The sequence below is a fragment of the Staurois parvus genome, unplaced genomic scaffold, assembly GCF_062004578.1.
Source record: "Staurois parvus isolate SC_StPar_1 unplaced genomic scaffold, SC_StPar_1.0 ptg001125l, whole genome shotgun sequence".
NCBI classification, from domain to species: domain Eukaryota; kingdom Metazoa; phylum Chordata; class Amphibia; order Anura; family Ranidae; genus Staurois; species Staurois parvus.
In genome coordinates this window covers 209533-232886 of record NW_028318921.1, presented here as the reverse complement: position 1 = coordinate 232886, position 23354 = coordinate 209533, and the positions used below count along the sequence as shown (strand labels likewise).

At 39.2% G+C, this 23354-nt stretch overlaps 1 protein-coding gene across 2 annotated transcripts in view; it reads left to right on the top strand.

The window, feature by feature from the left end:
• The window catches only part of LOC149440042 (integrator complex subunit 6-A-like), a 67682-nt gene that overhangs the window by 33007 nt on the left and 11321 nt on the right, over positions 1-23354 (top strand). For both annotated transcript variants that reach the window (XM_089659008.1, XM_089659009.1), the window contains 10 exons: positions 7862-7951; positions 9585-9768; positions 11729-11854; positions 14322-14476; positions 14711-14863; positions 16540-16672; positions 19788-19882; positions 19993-20103; positions 22321-22536; positions 22627-22753. In XM_089659008.1, coding sequence (XP_089515134.1) covers positions 7862-7951; positions 9585-9768; positions 11729-11854; positions 14322-14476; positions 14711-14863; positions 16540-16672; positions 19788-19882; positions 19993-20103; positions 22321-22536; positions 22627-22753 — 1390 coding nt within the window. The remainder of the gene's footprint in view (positions 1-7861; positions 7952-9584; positions 9769-11728; positions 11855-14321; positions 14477-14710; positions 14864-16539; positions 16673-19787; positions 19883-19992; positions 20104-22320; positions 22537-22626; positions 22754-23354) is intronic.

The window sequence follows — 23354 nt, the reverse complement described above, 5'->3', positions numbered from 1 at the left end:
TAATAGCACTTGTGCTAATCTGGCAGTATGTACTTGCTTTTCAGGGGGAATGCAACCTGTTCTGCAAAATGCCGTTCAGGTTATCCTTACGTAAAAACTGGGTTCTGTGAACGGGCACCTGGATACTAAATATTGGATGCTTTTGTGTTCTATAAATCTAGTGCCTCAGTTCTGCAATGACAGTGTGTCACTGCAAAGAAATAGTGATTATGGTCTCTGCCATAGAATATGTGCCTTTTGTCTTGTTTCATGTGTGCCCCATACAGTTGGGTCTTGCATGCAGCATGGATCAGTTTCTAATAAGAATAGTACAGTTGTTTACCATCTAACGTCCACATGCATCTATCGGCAAACCATCCTTAATGACTTTATAGTCCAATTCCAGACAGATTTTTATTTGCCAAATTTTTATTTTATGTGACCCCCCTGTTGGAGATTTTCCTTCATTTCTTGTTTCTTGCACAGATCGAAAAAACTTTCTACCTATTAACTTTCTGCTCTATTAAAAATGTTAGTTTCTTTGCCCCCGTAGGAGAGACTTTCCTTCACTTTCTGTCATGAGAAGAAGTGCAGCAAAATCTCCCCGATGGTAACGTGGAAAGCAAAATCACAAGATTTAACTCAGGGGTGTCAAACCTTTTGACTTTCCTGGGCCACATTGGAAGAGGAGGAATTGTCTAGGGCCACACATAAAATACACTCACAAAAAGGATATCTGATGAGCAGAAAAAGTCAGATCACAAGTTAATGATCCTTGATATAGATAATGTACCTATCTGAGTAATAAAACTTCATTTTTATTGTAATATTTTTTTGTTCTAAAAGTAAAAGAGGACAACATAAAACTAGTGTGATATTTGACATGATCTTTGATAAACGCATCAATATCTGGTTTAATGGATGTAGTAGTAATTCTCAATGAATTCTTAAGATGCTCATCAGATTTTTTTGGTTCTAATTTTGCTCTTCGTGTGTCCCATGAAAATAGTTGCTCACAAATATAGGTGCTTCCCGAAACTTGTGTCATAAATAAGGCGTGATTGTGAAGAGTGGGATATTTTTCTTTGGGAGGATAAAAGTCCTGTATGAGACACTGTCAAACTGTTCTGCGGCTGCATGTAAACTCATTTTTACAAAACAATCCCACCAAAAATGTAACATTACGATTTTGTATTGGGCTGCATTTATAGCAGTCTTGGGTCACAGGTTGGACACCTCTTGTTCTAACCCTTTCCTGCTGTATGTAAAATGAAGCAAAGTTTTGGCTAGAATTGGGCTTTACACTTGTTGATCAGTGATGTATATTTGTGAGGCTGGGAAGCTTTTAATCCTGTGCCATTTTCTTTTAAGGTACTGCAGCTGAGAGTACATCTATATATACAGACATTGTTGTGACACGTCAGTCGGGCAGGAGGGACTGGGAACTGTATTGTAATACAGGTGGCACACATGATCCTGATGAGGGCAAAGATTAAGATCACCATTTTATAGTATTAAGTAATTTTATATTGTAAAGTGCTGCGCAAACATTTGGCGTTATTTAAGTCGTGTAATAATAATGATAGCCGAAACCATGAAATATCTTACTGCAGAAACTGTGATCCTCCACTTCAGCAAAATCTGACTAAATGCCCAGACATTCAGACACTCAAATGTCTTCTGTAGGGGTCCCAGGGAAGCAATTTCTAGAAGAAAGATAAGTATTTTACAGCTTCTACTTTTGTCTTGTGACTGTGAGGAAGAGGAGAGGCAATGGAAAAGGTAATGGGGGTCATTTGACTATAGAAAGGAAGTATAGGCATAGTCCAAGCAGTTCAAATGTCCGCTACTTTGAAAACCCCTATGTGTGCTTTTGTAAAACAAGGCTTCAGATTTTCTAGATTTTAGGATTATTTTAGGAAAACTTTGCTTTATATCTTTTTTAAATTTAAGACAATGTCTTAAAATGTTGAAAGATTTGCAATAAAACTGGACCTATGAATGTGGAATGGAAGGCCTGAGTGAAGATCTCTATAGTGACTCCGGCTAGGACAGTGTGGAGAGAGGTTAAAAAGTTAGCGGGATTTATGGGTACTCCCCTAGAGGTTCTTATGTGGAACAATCCTTCTGTAGAACATCTCAATGTATTTTCTGATAGTGGTTTGTGAATACCTAGAGGAATAGTTACATTGAAACACATATATGATCATAGAACATTACACTCATTTGAATATCTAAGTCAGCAATATGATTTACCCCATGTGGTTTTTTTTTTGTTTTTTTTTATGTTTTGTTTTTTTAAATAAATACTTGCAGTTGAGACATACGATTCAGGCCCACTTTAGGGTCGCACCCCATGTTTCCCAGTGACTACCCTTTCAGTCTGTGCAACTTCAAGGTAGTTCCTGCACTACTTTGGTACAACGTTTGATGTGACTTTAGTCCAGTAAATGTAAAGTCGGATCAAAGTCGCACCCCAAGTCGCATCAAAGTCGCACTGGAAATCACACGACTTTGGAGACGTGCTAATGTGAATGGAACCTTAGTCGGCAAGTAAAAAACTAAGATGGCCACTTGCTCTGCCTGTTCATGTTAAAGGCTTCTTTCACACGTTTATATGATATTTCTAAACACATATACATATTATCATTTTACATGGTATAATTCAAACCTTGCATTTACCTGTGTTTAGGCACATTCAGTTTAGCTGTTTTTAGATAAAATAGAATTTTGTGCTTCCAGGGGCAGATTAGTGACTCTGAATGCATGTACTTTTAAAATGCAGAACTACTTCTGGGAAGCATAAAGTTTATACACAAATAATTTTTCCTGAGTAAAATAAATGCAGAAGGCTAGTGGAGCCTAACTTGTCAGGATAGCTTGAGACTTCCCTGGCTAACTTCATGTAAATAGTTGAATTTCTTTTGTATGAAAGTATTCTCATTTTTTCAGGTTATAGTATAGTTCATATTAGTCACATTCACTGGGCCTATTCTGTTATGTTAAAGATGTTTTGTAGCTTATCTAAGCAGCATCTTCACTTGAATGTCAGGGCTTGGAATTTTTTTTTTTTTCTGGCTATGGATTCTACGAATTCCCTTTTCTAATGTAAGGGTGTAATGTGCACTTTTTCTAGATAAAATGTAAATGTGTGGGCTGTTCTACCTGCTTATTGCCAATGGCCAGCTTTACTATTTTATGTATTCTACTCAACATATGTAAATCCAGTGCAAAATATCAATCCAAACATGCTGCTAGATAACATACAGTATTTCTCCTGATTATCTACAATGGTTTTGTGGGCTTTGTAGTACATTATTGTTACATTACTGTACATGTACAGAGTTCTATATCGTTTATCAATCAAGTTAAACTCCTTTTTGACCTGTAGATGTCACCGTTGCAGTTCTCCTTTCTCGGCATTGGCACATTTAGCTGCAGAAACCATTGTGCAAGGTTGGGACTGCCAAGATTCCTAGGCCTTCAGTGCTGCTGCACTACTTTTAGTTTAAAGTGTACAACCCACAACACGTTTTCTAAAGCTAGCACACTAGATATCTTTTATTCAGCCCATTTATTGCCGGCTATAATATTCAAACAAACGTAGGACCCAAGGCCCTTGAATGCCCAAACAATGATGGCATTTGATTGGATGCAGTCACTGTTCTGCCAACAGTTTTGCACCAGGTTCCTTTGAGCTGGATGGTGCCCACAAGGCCACCCACCGCTCGATTTTTGTCCAGTTTAGCAGGATTCGGCTGAAGTTCAAGCCATGTATAGCCAGGTTTTGTTTTGGATAGTGAGGACGGTTAAGAACCCCTTTCTGTGTTTTTTTTTTTTTTTTTTTTTTTTTTTTTACTGCAAAATGGGGCAACTTTATAGAGATTTGCCTGCGTTTCTTGTTCTGTTGTCCACATTAACGAAAAAGAAAGTGGGGTGAATTCTCCACCAATAACAGAAATAAAAATGGTTTTCTTTAGTGGAGTAAGGGAAGGTTAGAATACCTGTCACTTTGTGTCCCAGTTGTAGATTTCCCTTCACTTCCTGTTTGGTGAAACAGTTGTTAGCAGAGCAAGTAATAGTAAATTTTTCTAATGGAGCCACCGATAACAATGAAAACCTTGACTGGGGTGGCTTGATGTACTTTACGAATTTATATATTTTACTTATTTGCAAAACAGATACTAATAACTTGAGGCATACTGCTAAAGCATTGAACTATTGTATGTGTGTGGTGTGTGTGTATGTATGTATATATATATATATATATATATATATATATATATATATATATATATATATATACATACAAGTTTAAAAGGCTACAATTCACACCTATGTGGCTTACAGCCAAAGTTCTAAAAAAAAAAGCTATAGATAATAAAATAGCTTTTTTTAAATATAAAAATTAAGCAAGGCTATCATCATTTAAACGTTACAAAGAATATAACAGAATATGCAAAAAGGAAATAAAGGCCGCAAAAATTTGAAAACGAACGACAGATTGCAAAAGATAGCAGGACAAACCCCAAAAAATCCTTCAAATATATTAATAGTAAAAAAGTCCGGTCCGAGCATGTTGGCCCTTTACAAAATAATCTATAGTGGGTGACTGGGGACAAAGAGAAGGCAAAATTATTAAATACCTTCTTCAGCTCTGTGTATACTAAGGAGCATGGGGGAGCTCTTGTCTATAATGGGCATGGTATTGACACAGTTCCAGATGATCCACATTTGCTCACAATTGATATGATCCAAAAATATTTAGAATAAATATAGAATAAAGGTAAATAAAGCACCTGGACCGGATGGCATACACCCACGGGTCCTTAAAGAATTGAACTCTGACATTTCAAAGCCATTGTTTATAATTTTTAAAGGACTCTAATGACTGGCATAGTACCACTGGATTGGCGTAAGGCCAATGTGGTGCCAATATTTAAAAAGGGGTAAATCTTTACCAAGTAATTATAGACCTTTTAGTTTAACTTCTATAGTTGGGAAGATACTGGAGAGTTTAATAAAAGACCACATAGATGAGTTCTTGCTGGAAAAATATATTTTAAGCAACAGACAGCATGGATTCATGAAAGACAGAAGTTGTCAAACAAATCTGATTTCTTTTTATGAGGAGGTGAGCAAAATTTTGGACAGGGGTGGCGGTGGACGTGGTATACTTGGATTTTGCAAAAGCGTTTGACACAGTTCCCCACACACGGCTAATGTGTAAGGTAAAGTCTACAGGCTTGGAAAAATCTGTATGTAAATGGATAGAAAACTGGCTAAAAGATCGTATTCAGAGAGTAGTGGTTAATGATTCATACTCTGAATGGTCTAGTATTGTCAGTGGTGTCCCCCAAGGTTCAGTGTTTGGACCCTTTTTAATATATTTATAAACGATATAGGGTCTGGAATTAAAAATCCCATTTCAGTCTTTGCAGATGACACCAAGCTGTGCAGTGGAATAACGTCCTTACAGGATGTCTCCAATTTACAAGCCGACCTCAATGCACTGTTTAATTGGGCAAATTATGTGGCAAATGAGATTTAATGTTGATAAATGTAAGGTTCTGCACTTGGGGGCTAAGAATATGCATGCTTCATAAATACTAGGGAGTACAACTGGGGGAATCAATGGTGGAGAAGGATCTGGGAGTTCTGGTAGATCAAAGCTTAATAATGGCATGCAATGCCAAACTTCGGTTTCTAAAGCGATCAAAATCCTCTCTTGTTTTAAAAGGTATAGACTCCAGAGAGAGAGATATCATATTACCCCAGTACAAATCTTTAGTAACACCTCATCTGGGATATGCAGTTCAATTTTGGGCACCAATTCACAAAAAGAACATTGGGGAACTGGAGAAAGTAGTGCGGAGAAGGACAACCAAACTGATACGAGGAATGGAGGAGATCAGCTATGAGGAAAGATTAGAGGAACTGAATTTATTCTCTCTTGAGAAGAGGAAATTAAGGGGGGATATGATCAACATGTATAAATACATCAGTGGTTCATATAGTGAACTCGGTGTAGAGTTATTCACCCTGAGGTCATCACAGAGGACAAGGGGGCACTCTTTATGTCTGGAGGAAAAGAAATTTGATCTCCAAATATGGAAAGGTTTCTTCACAGTGAGAGCTGTGAAAATGTGGAATAGACTCCATCAAGAGTTGGTTCTGGCCAGCTTAGTGGATTGCTTTAAAAAAAAGGCCTGGATAATATCTTAGATACACAGAATATAGCTGGATACTAACATTTATAGGTAAGGTTGATCCAGCCAATATCCGATTGCCTCTCGGGGGATCAGGAAGGAATTTTTTCCCCCTGCAGGAGCAAATTGGATCATGCTTTGCTGGGTTTTTTGCCTCCCTATGGATCAACTGTGGGTATAGGATTTATAAATTTTTTTTTTTTTTTTATGGTTGAAGTGGATGGACTTTTGTCTTTTTTTCAGCCAGACTAACTATGTAAATACACTTCGGTTCATATATGTATTTGGACACAGGCACAATTTTAGTTTTTTTCAGGTACTTACCAAAATATATTCAAGCTATAGTTATATAATGGATATGGGCTGAAAGTGCACACTCTCTCAGGTTTAATTTGAGGGTATGTACATCCAAATTGGAGGAAGGGTTTAGGAATTACAGCTCTCTAAGAGTAGTCATCCCCCCTTTTTCAAGGGACCAAAAGAAATTGAACAGTTGAATCAAAAGCTGTTTCATGACCATGTATGGGCTACTCCTTCGTTATTTCTTCATCAATTAAGCAGGTAAAAGGTCTGGAGTTGGTTCTTAGTGTGGTATTTGCATTTGGAATCTATTGTTGTCAACCTATATCATGCATTCAAAGGAGCTGTCCATGCAAGTGAAACAGGCCATTGTAAGGCTTCAAAAATGAAACAAATCAGCATGCACTGACCCCTCTCTGTGATTTTACGTGACCTACCACTTCGTGGCTGAGTTGCTTCTGTTTCCAGTTGCTCCCATTTTGTTATACTACCACTAACAGTTGATTGTGGAATATTTAGTAGCAAGGAAATTTCATGGATGGACTTATTCAACAGGAGGCAACCTATCACAGTATCATGATTGGATTCACTTCCTTTGTAGAAGCAGTCTACATGCCTAGGTGCTTGATTTTTATACACCTGTGACCATGGAGGTGATTGGAACACCTAAATCTAATGATTTGGAGGGGTGTCCCAGTCAAGTCAGCAAGGCATACTTTAGGCTTCCTTTTATTTTTTTACCTGATTGTTCCCAAAGCGGAACTAAGCCCGTCGATTTAACGGTTTCCCAAAACCGTTAGTCAAGGCATTCTGTGAAAACTGTCAGTTGTTTCTGTTCTCAACCGAACTGTCAAGTCATCATATGGTTTGTTTTCAAATTGATCACATACAGCACCATGTCAACTGTAAATCATAGGCTAAGATGACTGCATTCTTGGTTGTAAAGCATAGTGTTTAATTCTGCTTTTACTACTTGTTTACAACGCTCTATAATCTTAAATTCATACCAGCTGAACGAAATGGTGGAGTGATGGCTTTCTATAATGCTTTCCCAAGCACGCAGAGCCATTCACGTTAATCCCTGTCCCGATCTCTCCCCTCTACAGATAGATTATATATATATATATATATATATATATATATATATATATATATATATATATATATATATATATATATATATACATACACACACACACTTTACCATACAGTTGAGAGGAAGGCAAGTTGATCTACCACTATGTCTGAACATTCTGGCAGAAGCCCATGCAGATACAGGGAGAACATTCCGAGGCCCATAAATAGAGCAAAAGCCTTGCGGATAACTGAATTCAGAACCTTAATTTAACCTAATTTCATTTTTTCCCTCACAGGGAAGAAATCCTTTCTTCTTGGAGCCTGCTATCATAATTGCAATAACAGATGGAAGTAAACTTACAACTAACAGTGGAGTTCAGGAGGAAGTAAGAACATATTTTCCTTTCTGTGACGAATGCTATTTTGTTGCATGACTTTTGCTATTCTCCTGGTCTTTTAGTTTTGAATTTGCTGCAATTTATTAAAACTGCCACAATGGGAAGTTGTATTGTAACAAGAAGATGTTTGCTTGGCTCACCTAGACACAAATGCTTCATCCCTATAGCACTGGGTTATATTTTCTTTAAAGGATAAGTTCATCTTTCGTAAAATGTTACACCTATTTTCAGGGTGTAACTTTACTGTAGCACCAGCCCCTGTACCCCCAATCCCCCGTTGTGACAGATAGTTGGGAATCTTCTACCCAGCTAGCTGTCACAATTTTAAACAAATGGGCCCCTGTGGGGCTGTGCCTGCCCAGCTGCGTCATTTGTTCACAGAGTTCTGTGAATGGGAAACTGCAGTTACTTGACAGCCTTTGCAGCTGTCAGCTTGTAGTTCTCAATTAACTACATTGATTTTTTTCTGTCAGTGTGAAACTGCCTGCCTGTACGATATACGAACAGACAGCTTACACTGACAGTCTGCAGGAGACCTGCATAGTACCAGTGATCTGATCACTGGTACAATGCTTTCCAGGTTCTTAAAAAAAATAAATAAAAATATGCACATTTTGTTTACCTGCAAAAAGATGTGCATTTATTATTTATTTTATTTATTTAAGTGAACTTATCCTTTAACTAGTGTCTGTAGTACCTTTTTGTTCCTTATAATTAGCCAGCATTCGCCTGAGAGCCTGCAGGCAGTAGTCGGTTTTCTTGCATAGGTGCTTACTCAAGCCAGTGAAGAAAAAATATTCTTTCAACTGTATTTTGAATGGTTTGGTTTATTTATTTTCTCCTAGCTAAACCAGTTGTAAAGCCTCAAGGAATTTTATCTTGATGCATTCTTTGCATTAAGGTAAAAAACCTTCTGTGTCACAGATATGCCCCCTCACCCCCTTTATACTTATCTGAGCCCCATTGCGATGCATCACTTTTTGTGAGAGCTGCGGCTCTCCTGGCTTTGTCCCTCCTCACTGGGTAGATCGATGGCAGCGGACTCAATTCCTATGACAAGGGAGTGGGTGGTCCCACTGCCTGGTGTCAATGGAGCGAGCCTGCACGAGTGCCCCCATGGAAATTGGCTTCCTTTTGGGAGTACCAGAAAGAGAGGAGGAGCCAGGAGCGCCGGCAGGGGGACCCGAGAAAGGGAAGATCAGAGCTGCTCTATACAATTCTATTGAACAGAGCAGGTAAGTATAGATGTGAGTTTTTTTTTTTTTTTTGTTTCTTTTAGTTTTCCTTTACAACCACTTTGTTTTTATAGGATAACTTGTTTTTTGAATACAAAAACAGCACAACGTCTCTTATGGGACTGGTGGTTGGAGGTAGACCTTTCAATGCTATATGGTAGGATTGGGTTCAATTGTTAGCTTTAAAGAGGTAAAATATTTGAGATACTGCTATGTTTGCAGCTTTTTTCTTTTCCAAAGTGTTACTTATCTGCTGTTCTGTGACCAGGAAAGCCTTTAAAAAAAATCTGTTTAAACCACTATATGCCTTGTTTTTTAAACGTTCATTGCAGGCATTCTGGCTGAGTATCCATAATTTTTTCTAATTACGTATTTATTGCTCTTAGCTCCACTTGCCTTTAAATTCTCCATTACCTGGAAGCGAGTTAACAAAAGAGCCATTTCGGTGGGATCAAAGACTTTTTGCCTTAGTTCTTCGAATACCCGGCGCAACATCTGTTGAGCAAGAACAGGTGACTGCTGTCCAGGCGGATGACTCCTCAATCACTCCTATGTGTGATGTCACTGGAGGTTAGTGTCTTCTCTCTGGAGTAAAACTTGATTGACTTCTTAAAAGGAACACTTGGACGTAACTGACTTGTTCAATTTATATTGTAACAGTACAGTGATAAAATTATGTTATACATTTTTAGCCTAAGCCTAAAAAAGAAAACTAAAGAAAACATATTTTGGTTTTGGGTTTAACCACTTCCAGACCAAGCCTTTTCTGGCACCTTTTGTTTACATGTAACAGTCAGTATTTTTTGCTACAAAGCCCCTAAACATTATGTATTTTAAAGCAGAAGCCCTAAAGAATAAATTGGTGGGTTTTGTAATTTTTTTTTAAATAGCACACAGTATTTGCGCAGCAATTTTTCAAATGCAATTTTTTGGGGAAGAAATGCAAAAAAAAAAAACACAATACATAACCCATTTTTTGTAAAATATAAAAGATGTTATGCCGAGTAAATGGATACCAAACATGTCACGCTTTAAAATTGTGCCCGATGCCTGTGTTCACCTTTGCACATAAGGACAGGGATACATTGATTTTTCATTTTTGTAATTATTATTTTTTTCATTGTCGCTTTACATTTTTTTTATTATTACTTTTATTGCTGTCACAAAGAATGTAAACATCAATTGGGGCAGCAATATGCATGTGACAGATACTGTTTATGGAGGGGTCTGGGGTCACTGAGACCCCAAATCCCTCCTCTGCCCTTAAAAGCATTCAATGATACCAATATGGTGCTGTGTATTTCTAAGTAAACCGGAAGCAATGTCAGGTCATTGCTTCGGTTTACTATTTAACAGAGTTGAACAAAGCCAACTGTTGGCTCTGAATAATGGTACTGGGATGATGCCTGCAGCTGCAGGGATCGTCCCGGTACAACGGCTCAAACTCCAGCGAGATACGGATATGTCGGTGGAGCTTAAGTGGTTAATTCCGCTTTGATGGTAATTCTTAACTGATAACCTGTATAGGCTTTTAAAGCATAGCCTATAGAAAATTTGGGTACCAAAGTTTGCCACCATTTCATGGGCACAAGCAGTTTAAAATTTCACATGTTGAGTAGCCATTTGCTTAATACAACCTTATCAGGGGCGGACTGACCATTTGGAAACTCGGCACTGCCCGAGGGCCTGGGGTCAGTAGGGGGCCCCATGAGATGCCCCTTGTACCTTTTTCATAGGCTTTTTTGAGTTTGGGCAAGGACACAGGGGCCCCATGATCCCTTATTGCCCGGGGGCTCCATGAGTTGTCAGTCCGCCCCTGAACCTTATTGTTTATATTTACTAAAAAAAAATTGGGTCATATATTGTTTCCAATAAAGTTAACTTTAGTGTATTTTTTACTGAAAATATGGGTTTGAAAAACCATTTTGGAGAGTTTTAACTAATCCATAACCTCCATTATGGAGAGGTCAAAACTGGAGAGTTCATTTACAGGGTAGACACTCTAGTTCATGGTGAATGTAGATTGCAAATTAATTGCCATATTCCAAGTCAGATGGCGATTGGATTTATGGTGTCAAGGATGTGTGAGACTAAGGAATGTGGCGAAGGATTTTCAGAAAAAAGTGATAGGAAAAAGAATGAAATAACAGGTGAACTGTGCGCAATGGGGAGTGGGGGAAGGAAGGAAGGGGGAGGTCACTAAATTGGCATAAGTGCTATTCCTTGATTGGTTAGGACAGGAGCCTGTTTGTAGTTTGAGTCCTATAAATTGCTCTTCTACGCCTGTTTGATATCGACAAACGCAGATCAGACAGTGCTGACAGTAGCAGGATTTAGCATGGCTTTGCGTCATCCAGTGGTGAAAATAACACTGAAAATCACCTCTGACACAATTTGTCATACCAGTTCTCTTTATGAACCTAGCATAGTAGATGTACTCTCTGACTGAAATCAACATTTTCTTTCTGCAGAAAATTTTAATGAAAAAAAAAAAGTTTAAAGTAAGCAAGAATATTTTCCTCTTTTCCAGGTCGCTCATACGGTGTGTTCTCACAGCGAATGTTGAATCAATGTCTGGAGTCATTGGCACAAAAAGTTCAAAGTGGTGTGGTGATAAACTTTGAAAAATCTGGACCTGATCCTTCACTTCCTGATGGTAATCGCATTTAATTACTTTTTTTTTTTTTTTATTAAACTAGACCATCCATGAGGAAAGGAAGGCACGCTTCCCTACCAGCCCCTGCCTCTAAAACAAAATTAGCAGATTGTCTAGGTTCACATCTAAGCATTTTGCGGTGTGTTTGGCATTTTGCAGCAATGCAGTACGGTCCATTTAACATTATTTCCTATGGGGGCACGTTCACATCTCCGTGTTTTCACCCAGTGCATTTTTTGGAAAGGGTCAGGGACTTTTTTAAATGCAAAACTTTGCGTTTTCGGTCAATAGACCTCAATGGAGACGCTGCAGAAATGCACGTACTACGTTTTTGGTGCATTTTGCATTTTAATCTGCCCAGCGACAAGTTGGCAAAGAAAAAAAAAAACGCAAGACGCATCAACTCGTGCAAAAACCGCACAACGCACTGCAGAAGCGGATCCAACGCAAATTGCATAGGTGTGAACCTAGCCTAAGAAAAAAAACAATATTTTTCACATATTTGTTTTCATACTATTGCCTCCTGGGATAGCTGAACACTTGAAATCATTACTGCAATGACTGGGATGTATAGCTGGACACAAGCTAATACATCCCAGTCATTGCAGTAATGCATTCTTGTGGGATTTCGAGTGGCCAGGAGGACGTTGAATGGAGCCGTGACATTACTTGCACCTCCCATAAGCTGGGAGCTAGGTAAGTAGGTTTTACCTTATTTCTTTTAAATTCTTTATTTTATAATCTAAAGTAGTCCTAAAGCCAATTTTTTTTTCTACCTTAATGTATTCCCTGCATTAAGGTAAAAAAACGTTTTACTGCTCTCTGCCCTCCCCCTTCCCTATGTGAGTGGCGAGAGAGAGGGGAGGAGAGATCCAGCGCTATGCACGGCTGCATCTGTTCTCCCCTCTCTTCCTCTTCACACAGGACACAAGCAGCAGCAGGAGCCATTGGCTCCTGCAGCTGTGAATCAAATGTAGTGAGGAGGAAGCGGGTGCAGGGCTAAGCCCCGCTATGTGTGTGTATGAGCACACGTTGTGGCTTGCTAAGGGGAGCACATGACGAAGAGGAGGAGCCAGATCTCCAGCAGGGAAACCAAGAAAAGGAGGATTGGGGCCGTTCTGTGCAAACCCATTGCACAGAGGAGGTGAGTATAACATGTTTGTTATTTTAAGAAAAAAGAAAAATTACCTTTACTTTCAATTTAATGCTAATTTATTTAAGCAGTGAAGAAGTAGTCAGGGAAGAAGACCTTCCATTTTTCATGGAAGATCCACTTTTACAAATTGGCTATACCTCAATACAGATGAAAATCCTCACAAAATTTTGTGATGTTAAATCTTTGAATATTTTTCTTTTGTCCATACACCCTCAGGTTTGGCAGATGCCAGCAAGCATGTTTACATAGACGGCACACAGGTTGCTTAACATCCTGCTCTCCTGCAGTCTACCCTCACAGCATTCAGTTCAGCTGTGGAAGATTCTGCTTTTTATCTGTATACGTTTGTGTTTATGACTTTTAAAATCATTTTTTGCTTTTATCAGTGTACGGATGCCTGTTTGGATGCCTGTTTGGAAGCGTAAAGCTGGCCATAGACAGAATTTTGGCTGAGATTCGAACCATGTATGGGCAGGCTGATTGTCCCCAAGGTGATCGATCAATCAACTTTGGTACAACCAGCATGTCATTTTTTTCATGCAATTATTGCCAGCGGCTATATCCGCTAGCAATAATCAGTGTCTGTTCTCCTGGCAGGGACAGCTCCCCGCACCCTCCCCCCACTGGGAGACCACAAAAGCTCTGTGGAAGGGATTTCCCCATAAACACTGTCTGTGTTGATGGGGGAATTGAGCGATTTTCTTTTCTTCTAGCTCACTTCAGAGCATATGGAGGTGATGACAGGTCTCTAAATACACTTGAGTCTGAATACTGTGATAACAAATGAGATCAAATGAACCCTGCTATACACACTGTCTATCCAACAGATCACGCAATCAGAGCAGACAAGATCAGCAGAATAAGTTTGTAAGCACTTTTCCTCTCCTGGTGATCTTGTGAAGGGAACGCTGGCAAGTGTCGGAAAAGATGGAGTGAACGTTGCGGTGTCAGACTATTGAAAGTAGCAGTGCTTTGCTGGCTGCTCAGTTGACTGCACAGGAAATGGCAGTTGCTTTGTGAAAAACAGATCACTGCTAACTGTGGTGCTATATTGACAAACCGTTCCAAAATATATGTTCCATCTGTGTTTTTAGCTAGTTGCTTAGTTTAGTGATGTACTAATGAAGTTTTACTATGACAGTGAGCTTGTGTTTGTGCCATTTTGTAACGTCAAGAGAAACTATAAGTTTCCTTCTCCCTACTTTAATGGTTTGCTTGCACAGGTTGACTGATCTGGTAAACAGGCCTGTATTATATTTGTTGCAGAATGTGGTAATTATTTCTCATTTAAAATGGCTTATTATATTACAGATGGAATTACAGATAACATCAAAGCAGTTGGAGTCCAGCCTTGGCATAGCTGTCGAAAACTAATTTATGTTCGACCGAATCCTAAAACTGGTGTCCCTCTTGGTCACTGGCCTGTACCAGAGTCCTTCTGGCCAGATCAGAATTCTCCAACACTAGTAAGTAAAGGAGTCTGTGTACTGTGCAGTGATCTAGAAATCTGTGTCTTTTACCCAGAACAACCAGATATTTACTGAATGTCTTACACCAACCTATAGCATTTTGTTATAACTGCAGAGCATATTTTTTTCTCATTCAAGTCAGAAAATGAAAATGTTATTGATTAAAGGCCTATCCCAATTGTTTTTACTTAACTATGATATGCGTAACACATATATTCTGTCTTTCAACAGCCCCCACGATCCTCCCATCCCATTGTGAGGTTTTCCTGCACGAATTCTGAACCGATGGTCATAGATAAGCTGCCATTTGACAAGTATGAGTTGGAGCCATCACCACTGACACAGTATATTTTAGAAAGAAAATCACCACATACGTGTTGGCCTGTGAGTTTTTGTCCTTATTTGTTCCAACATATATCAAGGTTTTCTAACCACACAATGGAGTAGATTTACTAAAACTGGTGCACCCAGAATGTGGTGCAGCTGTGCATGGTATCCAATCAGCTTCTAACTTCAACTTGTAAAATTAGGCTTTCACAGTAAAACCTGGAAGCTGTTTGGTATCTTTGCAGAGCTGCACCAGATTTTGCACCCTCCAGCTTTAGTAAATAACCCCTATAGTGTTTTGTGACTCTTTTCAAAACCTACATTTGTATTTTTTTTTTTTTACAATTCTGTTCGCATATCAAAAATGTTTCATGATTTTTTGTCTTTTCATGGAATATAGTTTAAAGGAAAAATCTAGTTAGAATTTTCCTAGTTTAACTGGTCCAGACAGTCACATAAAAACAGACCTGTTGCTGCCTTAGCTCATTCAGCTGACAAGTCTCTGTTCCTTGTCTGTAGATTGACGCTGCTTGAGCTGCACAAGGCTATTTTGCAGTGCCCTGAGTGGCTTGCATATTAGTCCCACAGTATAGTGGTTTTATTAGTCTGGCTCTGTTAAACAAAAGTAATCCAGTAAAAGTGAATTTTAACTTGGTGTTCTGTCTATCTACTCCACTTTCAAGGTATCTTCATCACTGGAAAGTTTTTTACAAATGCAATGTAAATGTGTAGGAGTTATTTGAAAGCTAAGTTCAACTTTTATACCAGGTTACATGTTACACCTGTATTTAGGGTGTAACATGGTGTAAATCTGATCCACTGATTATGGGTGCAGGCTCCTGTGACACCTTTTTTCCCTGCAAAAATACACCGAACAGCCATGACATTTTGATGACCCTCTTGATAATGAAGTTGGTCCCCCTTTTGCCGCCAAAACAGCCCTGACCCATTGAGGCATGAACTCCACTAGACCTCTGAAGGTATACTGTGGTATCTGGCACCAAGCAGTCAGCAGATCCTTTAAGTCCTGTAAGTTGCAAGGTGGGTCCTCCATGGATCAGAATTGTTTTTCCAGCACATTCCACAGATGCTCAATGTGATTGAGATCTGGAAAATTTTGAAGTCAAGTCAACAACTTGACCTCGTTGTCATGTTCTTCAAACCATTCTTGAAACATTTTTGCAGTGTGGCAGGGTGCATTATCAAGCTGAAAAAGAGCACTGCCATCAGGGATTACTGTTTATATGAAGGGATGTTCTTCATCACAAATGTTTAGGTAGGTGGTATGTATCAAGTAACATCCACATGAATGGCAGTATCCAAAGTATCCCAACAGAACATTGGCAATTAATCACACTGCCTCCACTAGCTTGCCTTCTTCCTGTACTGCATTCTGGTGCCATCTATTCCCCAGTTAAGTGAGACACACACCCGGCCATCCACATGAAGTAAACGGAAATGTGATTCATCAGACCAGGCCACCTGCTTCCATTGCTCCATGATCCAGTTCTGATGCTCACATGCCCATTGTAGGCGCATTTGGCTGTGGTCCTAATTTTATGACTTGTTTTTAAAAGATGAACGTAGCCTTTAAAGCTTCCTCCGATGTTTTTCACTAATGTGTAGAATAGGTGAGGTGTGGGTGTCTTCTGTGGCAAGCAGGTTTCTGTGTTTGAGAACTGATGATGCAGGCAACTCAATGACATATTTATATTTTTTTTTCTTTCAACCAGGTGTTTGTAGCAAACAGTGCCAAGTACAGTGAACTTGGTCACCCTTTTGGCTACTTGAAAGCTAGCACTGCCCTGAATTGTGTCAACTTGTTTGTGATGCCTTATAACTATCCTGTTCTTCTCCCTTTACTAGGTAAGTCTAATAACACATGTAAATGCTGTGAGATTGAAGGAGGTGGGGCAGCTACATCATGACTACTTCAAACGCAACCTTAGGCCTGGTTCACAACTATGTGTGTTGCAATCTGCTGTGAGAATTATTCCTGACCTTATTCAAAAACACAGCAGCTGTAAATGCATAGATGTGAACATGTCCCATAGAAAACTGTGTAAAATGGACTGTACACTGTGTGCACAATTATTAGGCAAGTTGTATTACTGAACAACTACAGTGCTCATGGTCAATCCAAAATGTTAAAGCGATTCTAAAGATTTTTTTTTTTTTAATGGAAAATAACAAACATGTCTATACTTACCTTCTGTGTGCAGTGGTTTTGCACAGAGCAGCCTGCATCCTCTTCTTGGGTCCAACCACAGGCTCTCCTGACTCCTCCTGTCTATTGGGTGCCCCCACAGCAAGCAGCTTGCTATGGGGGCACCCGCTGCTCCTTGTGTCTATTCATACATGGAGCCGTGGCTTGGCCCCCCGCCCCCTCTCTCCTCATTGGCTGACTGGCTGTGATTGACAGCAGTGGGAGCCAAAGGTTCCTGCTTGTTGTCTCAGCCAATGAGGAGGTAGGAACCCGGGGCAGCCAGGGCTGTTATTCACATCGTTGGATCATGATGAGGCTCAGGTAAGTATTGAGGGGGCTGGGGGCACTGCTGCACACAGAAGGTTTTTTGCCTTTATGTATAGAATGCATGAAGGTAAAACACCTTCTGCCTTTACAACCAATTTAACACACCTCATATCTGAATATTTAAGAAAGGCAAAGTGAGGTTCTGGCTTTCTTAGGAGAATAACTGTGCGCACAATTATTGGGCAACAATTAGTGTGCACAATTATGCAACTAAATGAAAAATTTCCCGTCTCCCTTGTTTGTTTTCATCTGTTAAAGTGGGAATAATAAATAACTAAAAATTTACAAATAAACATTTCTGACATTTAAAAAAATAATCGACCAATATAGCCTCTCCTCTTTTTGAAAACAGTCATAAGCCTTCCATTCATTGAGTATATCAGTTTCTTCATCTGATGACTATCAAGTTTTTGTGCAGCAGCAACCACAGCCTCCCAGACACTATTCAGAGAAGTGTACTGTTTTCCTTCACCATAAATCTCCCTTTTAAGAAGGGCCCACAAGTTCTCAATAGGGTTTAGGCCAGGTGAGGAAATTGCAGACTTTTTCCTGTACCATTGCTTGAAAGAAGTGTCTTCTAAAAACTGGCAGTAGGTTGGGGAGTTGATTTTGAGTCTGTCTTCAACCTGAAAAGATCCAACTAACTCATCTTTATTAATACCAACCCATACCAGTACCCCACCTCCACCTTTCTGGTGTCGAAGAGGGAGCTTTGTGGCCGTTACTGATCCAGCCATGGGCCAATCCATCTGGTCCGTCAAGAGTCTCATCTCATCAGTAAATAAAACCTTTGAAAAATCTGTCAGTGGAACAATAAACGTAGGCACCCTCTAACAGGAAGTCAGATCACAGCGGCAAAAAAAAAAGGCTGAGACAAATAGAAGAATACATACCTGAATAACTTTTTTTTTTTTCATAAACCAGAGTTTCGTGTCACTTGTGCTGAGATATATCTATTAGTAGTTGGTCACAATTAACCTCGCTGGAGGTATTCCCGAGTGTAGCTCGGGGTAAAGTTTCAGCACTACAAGCGGTAACCCCGAGCTACACTCGGGAATACCCTGCAGCGTTGCTCCGGGATCCCTTCTGCACTTACCTTGTCCTTCGCTCCCACGATGTCCCCCCTGCAGCGTCCCCGGCCATCTCCTCCAGCCGATGCCGGCATCCGTCTTCCGGGTTCCATTCCCTGTAACGTCGGAACGTAGGGGGGAAATTTAAAAAATTTTAAAAAGTGACATTCACTAAATACACTAAAATCACATAGTAAAACATTACTGTATCAAAGCATTTCACATACATTTTGTCCCGAGTGCTTTGTCCTGTGCCCTGCCTGCATTTTTACTGTTCTTTCTGCCTGGAAACTGAGAAACGTCCATGGCGTCCAAAAAGCGTCCCTTTAGGTCAAAAGCGGTTTTAGACCAGCTAGAGAACAGTGATAGTAAATTAGAAACACTTGCAGAATTGAGTGATAATGATTCGTGGAGAAATTCGGCATCAGACACTGAAAACGATTTTGTGACTAAGATCAGTGATGTGCGAACTTGGCGTTATATTTCAAATTTCAGTGCTTTTGGTTTTATTACATTATTGAATTAAATTATTTTTATTATATTTTTTTTATGATTATTAAATTATAATTTATGATTTTGTATTTCACATTTTAACATACCCGGTATGTTTACTAGACTCTTGTTCGGACAGATTTCAATGAGTTATTCCTTAGAATTACAGGCCTACAATAAAAAAAAGACATATTTCCATGCAAACAAATGTACCGCTTTGAGCACAGAAATACTGACATAATCAGACCGCTAGGGAGGCTACCTGGACTGGTCATGTAATGTTGAAGACATTTTGTATCTACTCCAAGCCACTTCTTCATTGCAACGTTTCAGGATGATACCCCAGCATTCTGTTCTTGGACAATCAACATCTTCACAGTCCATGGTGATTGAATTAGAGTGCTTCTGCTACCTGTGTGGATATAAATGCTGGGTTATCTTGTTGACTCTCATTAGAACAGAAGTGGTTTGGAGAAGCTATGAAACATGTTCAGCGTGAATACCTTCTATTGGATATACCAAAACCTGAATAAATGAGTCTTCACACATACTGCATGGAGGTCAATACGTAGACTGCTGACCTCTCTGAAAAAGCAAAACTGCTTGGTAGCATGCTGATCTTCCAGCTTTAAATCTTTATGTAGTTTTCCCAGAGTAACTATTCAGATCTGTAGTTTGCCCTCAATGGCATGTAATAGTGACTATATTAAAGCCAGAAAACTAGTATTTTTAGAAGAGAATCCTATGTATCCAGTGCAGATTTAGCTTTATAAGAAAGTCTAACATAAACTAATAATAAGTAAATAAGAAATGTCCTTAAGTACTTGTTAATAATCGAGCTACTAAGAATGTTGTGGGTTTTGTTTTTTTGTTTTTATTCCTTCAGATGACTTGTTAAAAGTACACAAGACTAAACCATCTTTAAAGTGGAGACAGCTCTTTGAAAACTACTTGAAAACAATGCCACCATACTATATTGGAGTAAGTGTTTAGTCTGTAAAATAGTTAAAGTCACAGTTTACAAGAAATATTTTTAACATGTTGCCTGTTTTTGTTTTGGTGCTGAATTTCCTCCTGGGCTTATTTTTCAGCCTCTAAAGAAAGCTCTAAGAATGATGGGTGCTTCAAACCTCCTTCCAGAAAACATGGAATATGGATTAAGCTACAGCATTGTCTCCTACCTCAAAAAACTTAGCCAACAGGTATAGCATGATGTTACTGAAACCCTGTTTTGCTTTTTTATCACTGCTGATCAGTTGCCGGGTGCACAGTGACAGACGCCAGGATACTGGATGATTGCTATTCTGTGTGTTGACCTATTTAGCTGGATAAAAAGTACTGAAAATCTTAACCAATGCCTTGCTAACTAGCCTCTTGCTGGCATCCAGGCAATGTATAAATGCTGCAGTGAGCTGCACTGCTGGCAAAAATAGTTAATTATTACAGGTACTTGTATAGCGCCATCAATTTGCATAGCTCTTCGCATATATATTGTACAGTCACATCAGTCCCTGCCCTCAAGGAGCTTAAAATCTAAGGTCTCTCACATTCATACATACACATACTAGGGCCAATTTAGACAGGATCCAATTGACCTATCAGCTTAACTTTGGAGTGTGGAGGAAGCCGGAGTACCCAGAAGAAACCCATGCAGCTACAGGGAGAACATGCAAACTGCAGGTAATGCCGTGGTTGGAATTTGAACCAATGACTTTAGTGCTGCCAGGCTGAAGTGCTAACCATTTAGCCACTGTGCTGCCCCCAGTTGATGAAATCGGATACGCATTATGTGGTAGCTTAGATTTCAACACCTTAGCTCAATAACTGAGCTTGTGCATTGATTTATGGACACTTGCAGCAGTTAAGCTACATATTCCAGCATTATAGATTTTACTGGTTGCTAAGTACAATGTAGCCCCTTTAACCACTTGCCTAACAGGCACTTACACCCTCTTTCTGCTGAGGCCAATTTTCAGCTTTCTGCGCTGTCATACTTTTAATGACAATTGCGCGGCCATTCAACACTGCATCCATATGAAATGTTTAGAAATTTTTTTTACACAAATAGATCTTTCTTTTGGTGGTATGTACTCACCCTTGGGTATTTTATTTTTTGCATTTATTTTAAAAAAAAAAAATTAGTTTCTATTATAACATTTTGCGAACAGGTAATTTTTTTCCTTCACTGATGTGCGTCGATGAGGCTGCACTGATAGGCAGCACTTATGGAAGGCACTGACTGGCGGCACTGCTGGGCACTTGTGGGCGGCACTGGTGTGTGGCACTGCTAGGCACCGATCATCAGTGCCCTGATGATCGGTGCCGATCTTTCCTCTGACAATTAGCGGTCATTGGCAGTACTTTTTTCACGCTGTGACAGTGTGAGGAAAGTACAGCCGATAACAGGCAACTGCATTTACTGGTGATCTGCTGTGTCATTGGACACGGTTGATCACGTAGTAAAAGGCTGCTGTGATTGGCCTTTTACCGCATCACATGATCAGCTGTGTCCGTAGGACACAGCCATCATAGAGATCAAAGGGTGTGTTCTGGGAGGACGTCATGTGATGCCCTCCCAGAACTGAAGCCATCATTCGGCTATCTGCGGTCAGCAAGTGGTTAATGGTTCGATTCCTAAGAAATTACTGTCTGACTGTGGAAAGCCTTTTCTACTCCCATTCCACAGTAATCATTGTGGGTTCCTTTATAGGTAGACTCTTACAAATCCAGTTCAAAGCAGCTTCAAAGCTACTGCTGATTTCCAGTGAATTTATTTGGCTTGGTGCAGCCTGGCCTTGAAAACAGTTTGCTTTCAGTGATTTTCTAAAGCCGCCTTTTACCTTGAAAGTGCAGCTCTTAGCAATAAGGAGTAGTTTCTGAGGCTTGAATGGATTGTTGAAGACTTCCAGGTAATCTAAATGGTGATGACCCCCAAAGTTGCTCCGCAGATAACTGGTGGTACCTGTTAATGGTCTCTGTGTTATCATCAAAGCAGTTGACTGGTTTGTCATTTTACTGTATGACTGCAAAAGACTCAATGAAGTCTGTATCATTCTGCAAGGTGCTGGCTGCTATAACTTTTGGAGAGTAGAGAATAAGCACTTGTGTATCTCCTCAATATAGACAACATTTTGGGGTTTTTCCACTGTCACATATAGTTTCCTTATTGGCAATAGGACCCTTTTAATATATTTTTTACATTGCATTAGAGGGGTAAGTGGTTCCATTCCCATATAAGGAAGTTGAGATGAATGCCATTGTATTGAAATGGAGCAATAGCATTTATCAACCACAGTGCCTATATGAAGCCCATTTCATCTAAAATTCCTCTTGTATTTGTAGCTTTCCATTAGAAATGTATATGTTAATCTGTTCTTATTTAGGTAGTGAGACAGTATTTTATTTTTTTTTTTTTGTAGGCCAAAATGGAATCTGATCGAGTTATAAGCGCTATAGGGAAAAAATGTCCACAGGAAACTGGTATCAAAGTAAGAAATGGCAAAACACTATCTTCACTGGCTGTCAGGAAGGATTTTAATGAACTGCTGCAGGAAATTACAGGTGAAGTGCCACAGAGGCAGTCAGATGTAAATGTGAAAGAGTTTCCTGGTTTCCAGATAGCCCTGCTAAATAAGGTTTGTTTGAACTTGTAGAGAACTTTTGTGTGTACTTCCGTTCTCCCTTCCTATCCCGGGGTAGATCTCACTCGCTTTTACATTGTGCAGGATCTGAAGCCACAGACTTTTAGAAATGCCTATGATATATCTAGAAGCAGTCTCCTGGATCATCTGACAAGAATGAGAACAAATCTTCTCAAATCAACTCGCAAGTTCTTCAGTGTACAAGATGAAGGTAAGCAATTTGCTGTGTGCTGTAGGACATGGGCTAGTTATATAGAATGCCAGATTTTTTTAATGGTGCTAGTCACTAAACCCACTTTGCAATAATTGGTATTTGCAGATCCCATTAAAACTTACAAAGGGTGCGTTACTATGTCAAGTCTTAAAGGTCTGGTTAGGCAACCGTTTTTATACTGGAATTTTTTCTTTCATTATGGCAAAAAAAGTGATTTAACCACCTCAGCTCACACCTTTTTACTCTAGAGTTTTTTTTACATTTCTTTTCATTCTGCAATAACTTTGTCATTACTTACAGAGATAACAAGGCAATACATGTAATTTTGTTTTAGACTAGCAAGGCTTTCTCTAGGTGATATTTTCTTGTAAAAATTAAATTTTTTTGTGCAAAAGATAAAAAAAAAAATAAAACTTAATGTCACTGCTGATTAATTTTATTTGATAATTGATACTGTTTAAAATTATATTAAAAATATTCTGGTACAATTGCAGCAAAGGTTTTTACAAGGTTTTCAATTTTGCTCTTTTTTTAATGCAAAAAATAAAAGACAAACCATTAAAAGCAAAAAAGATGAATATTAATGTTGTTGTAAAGC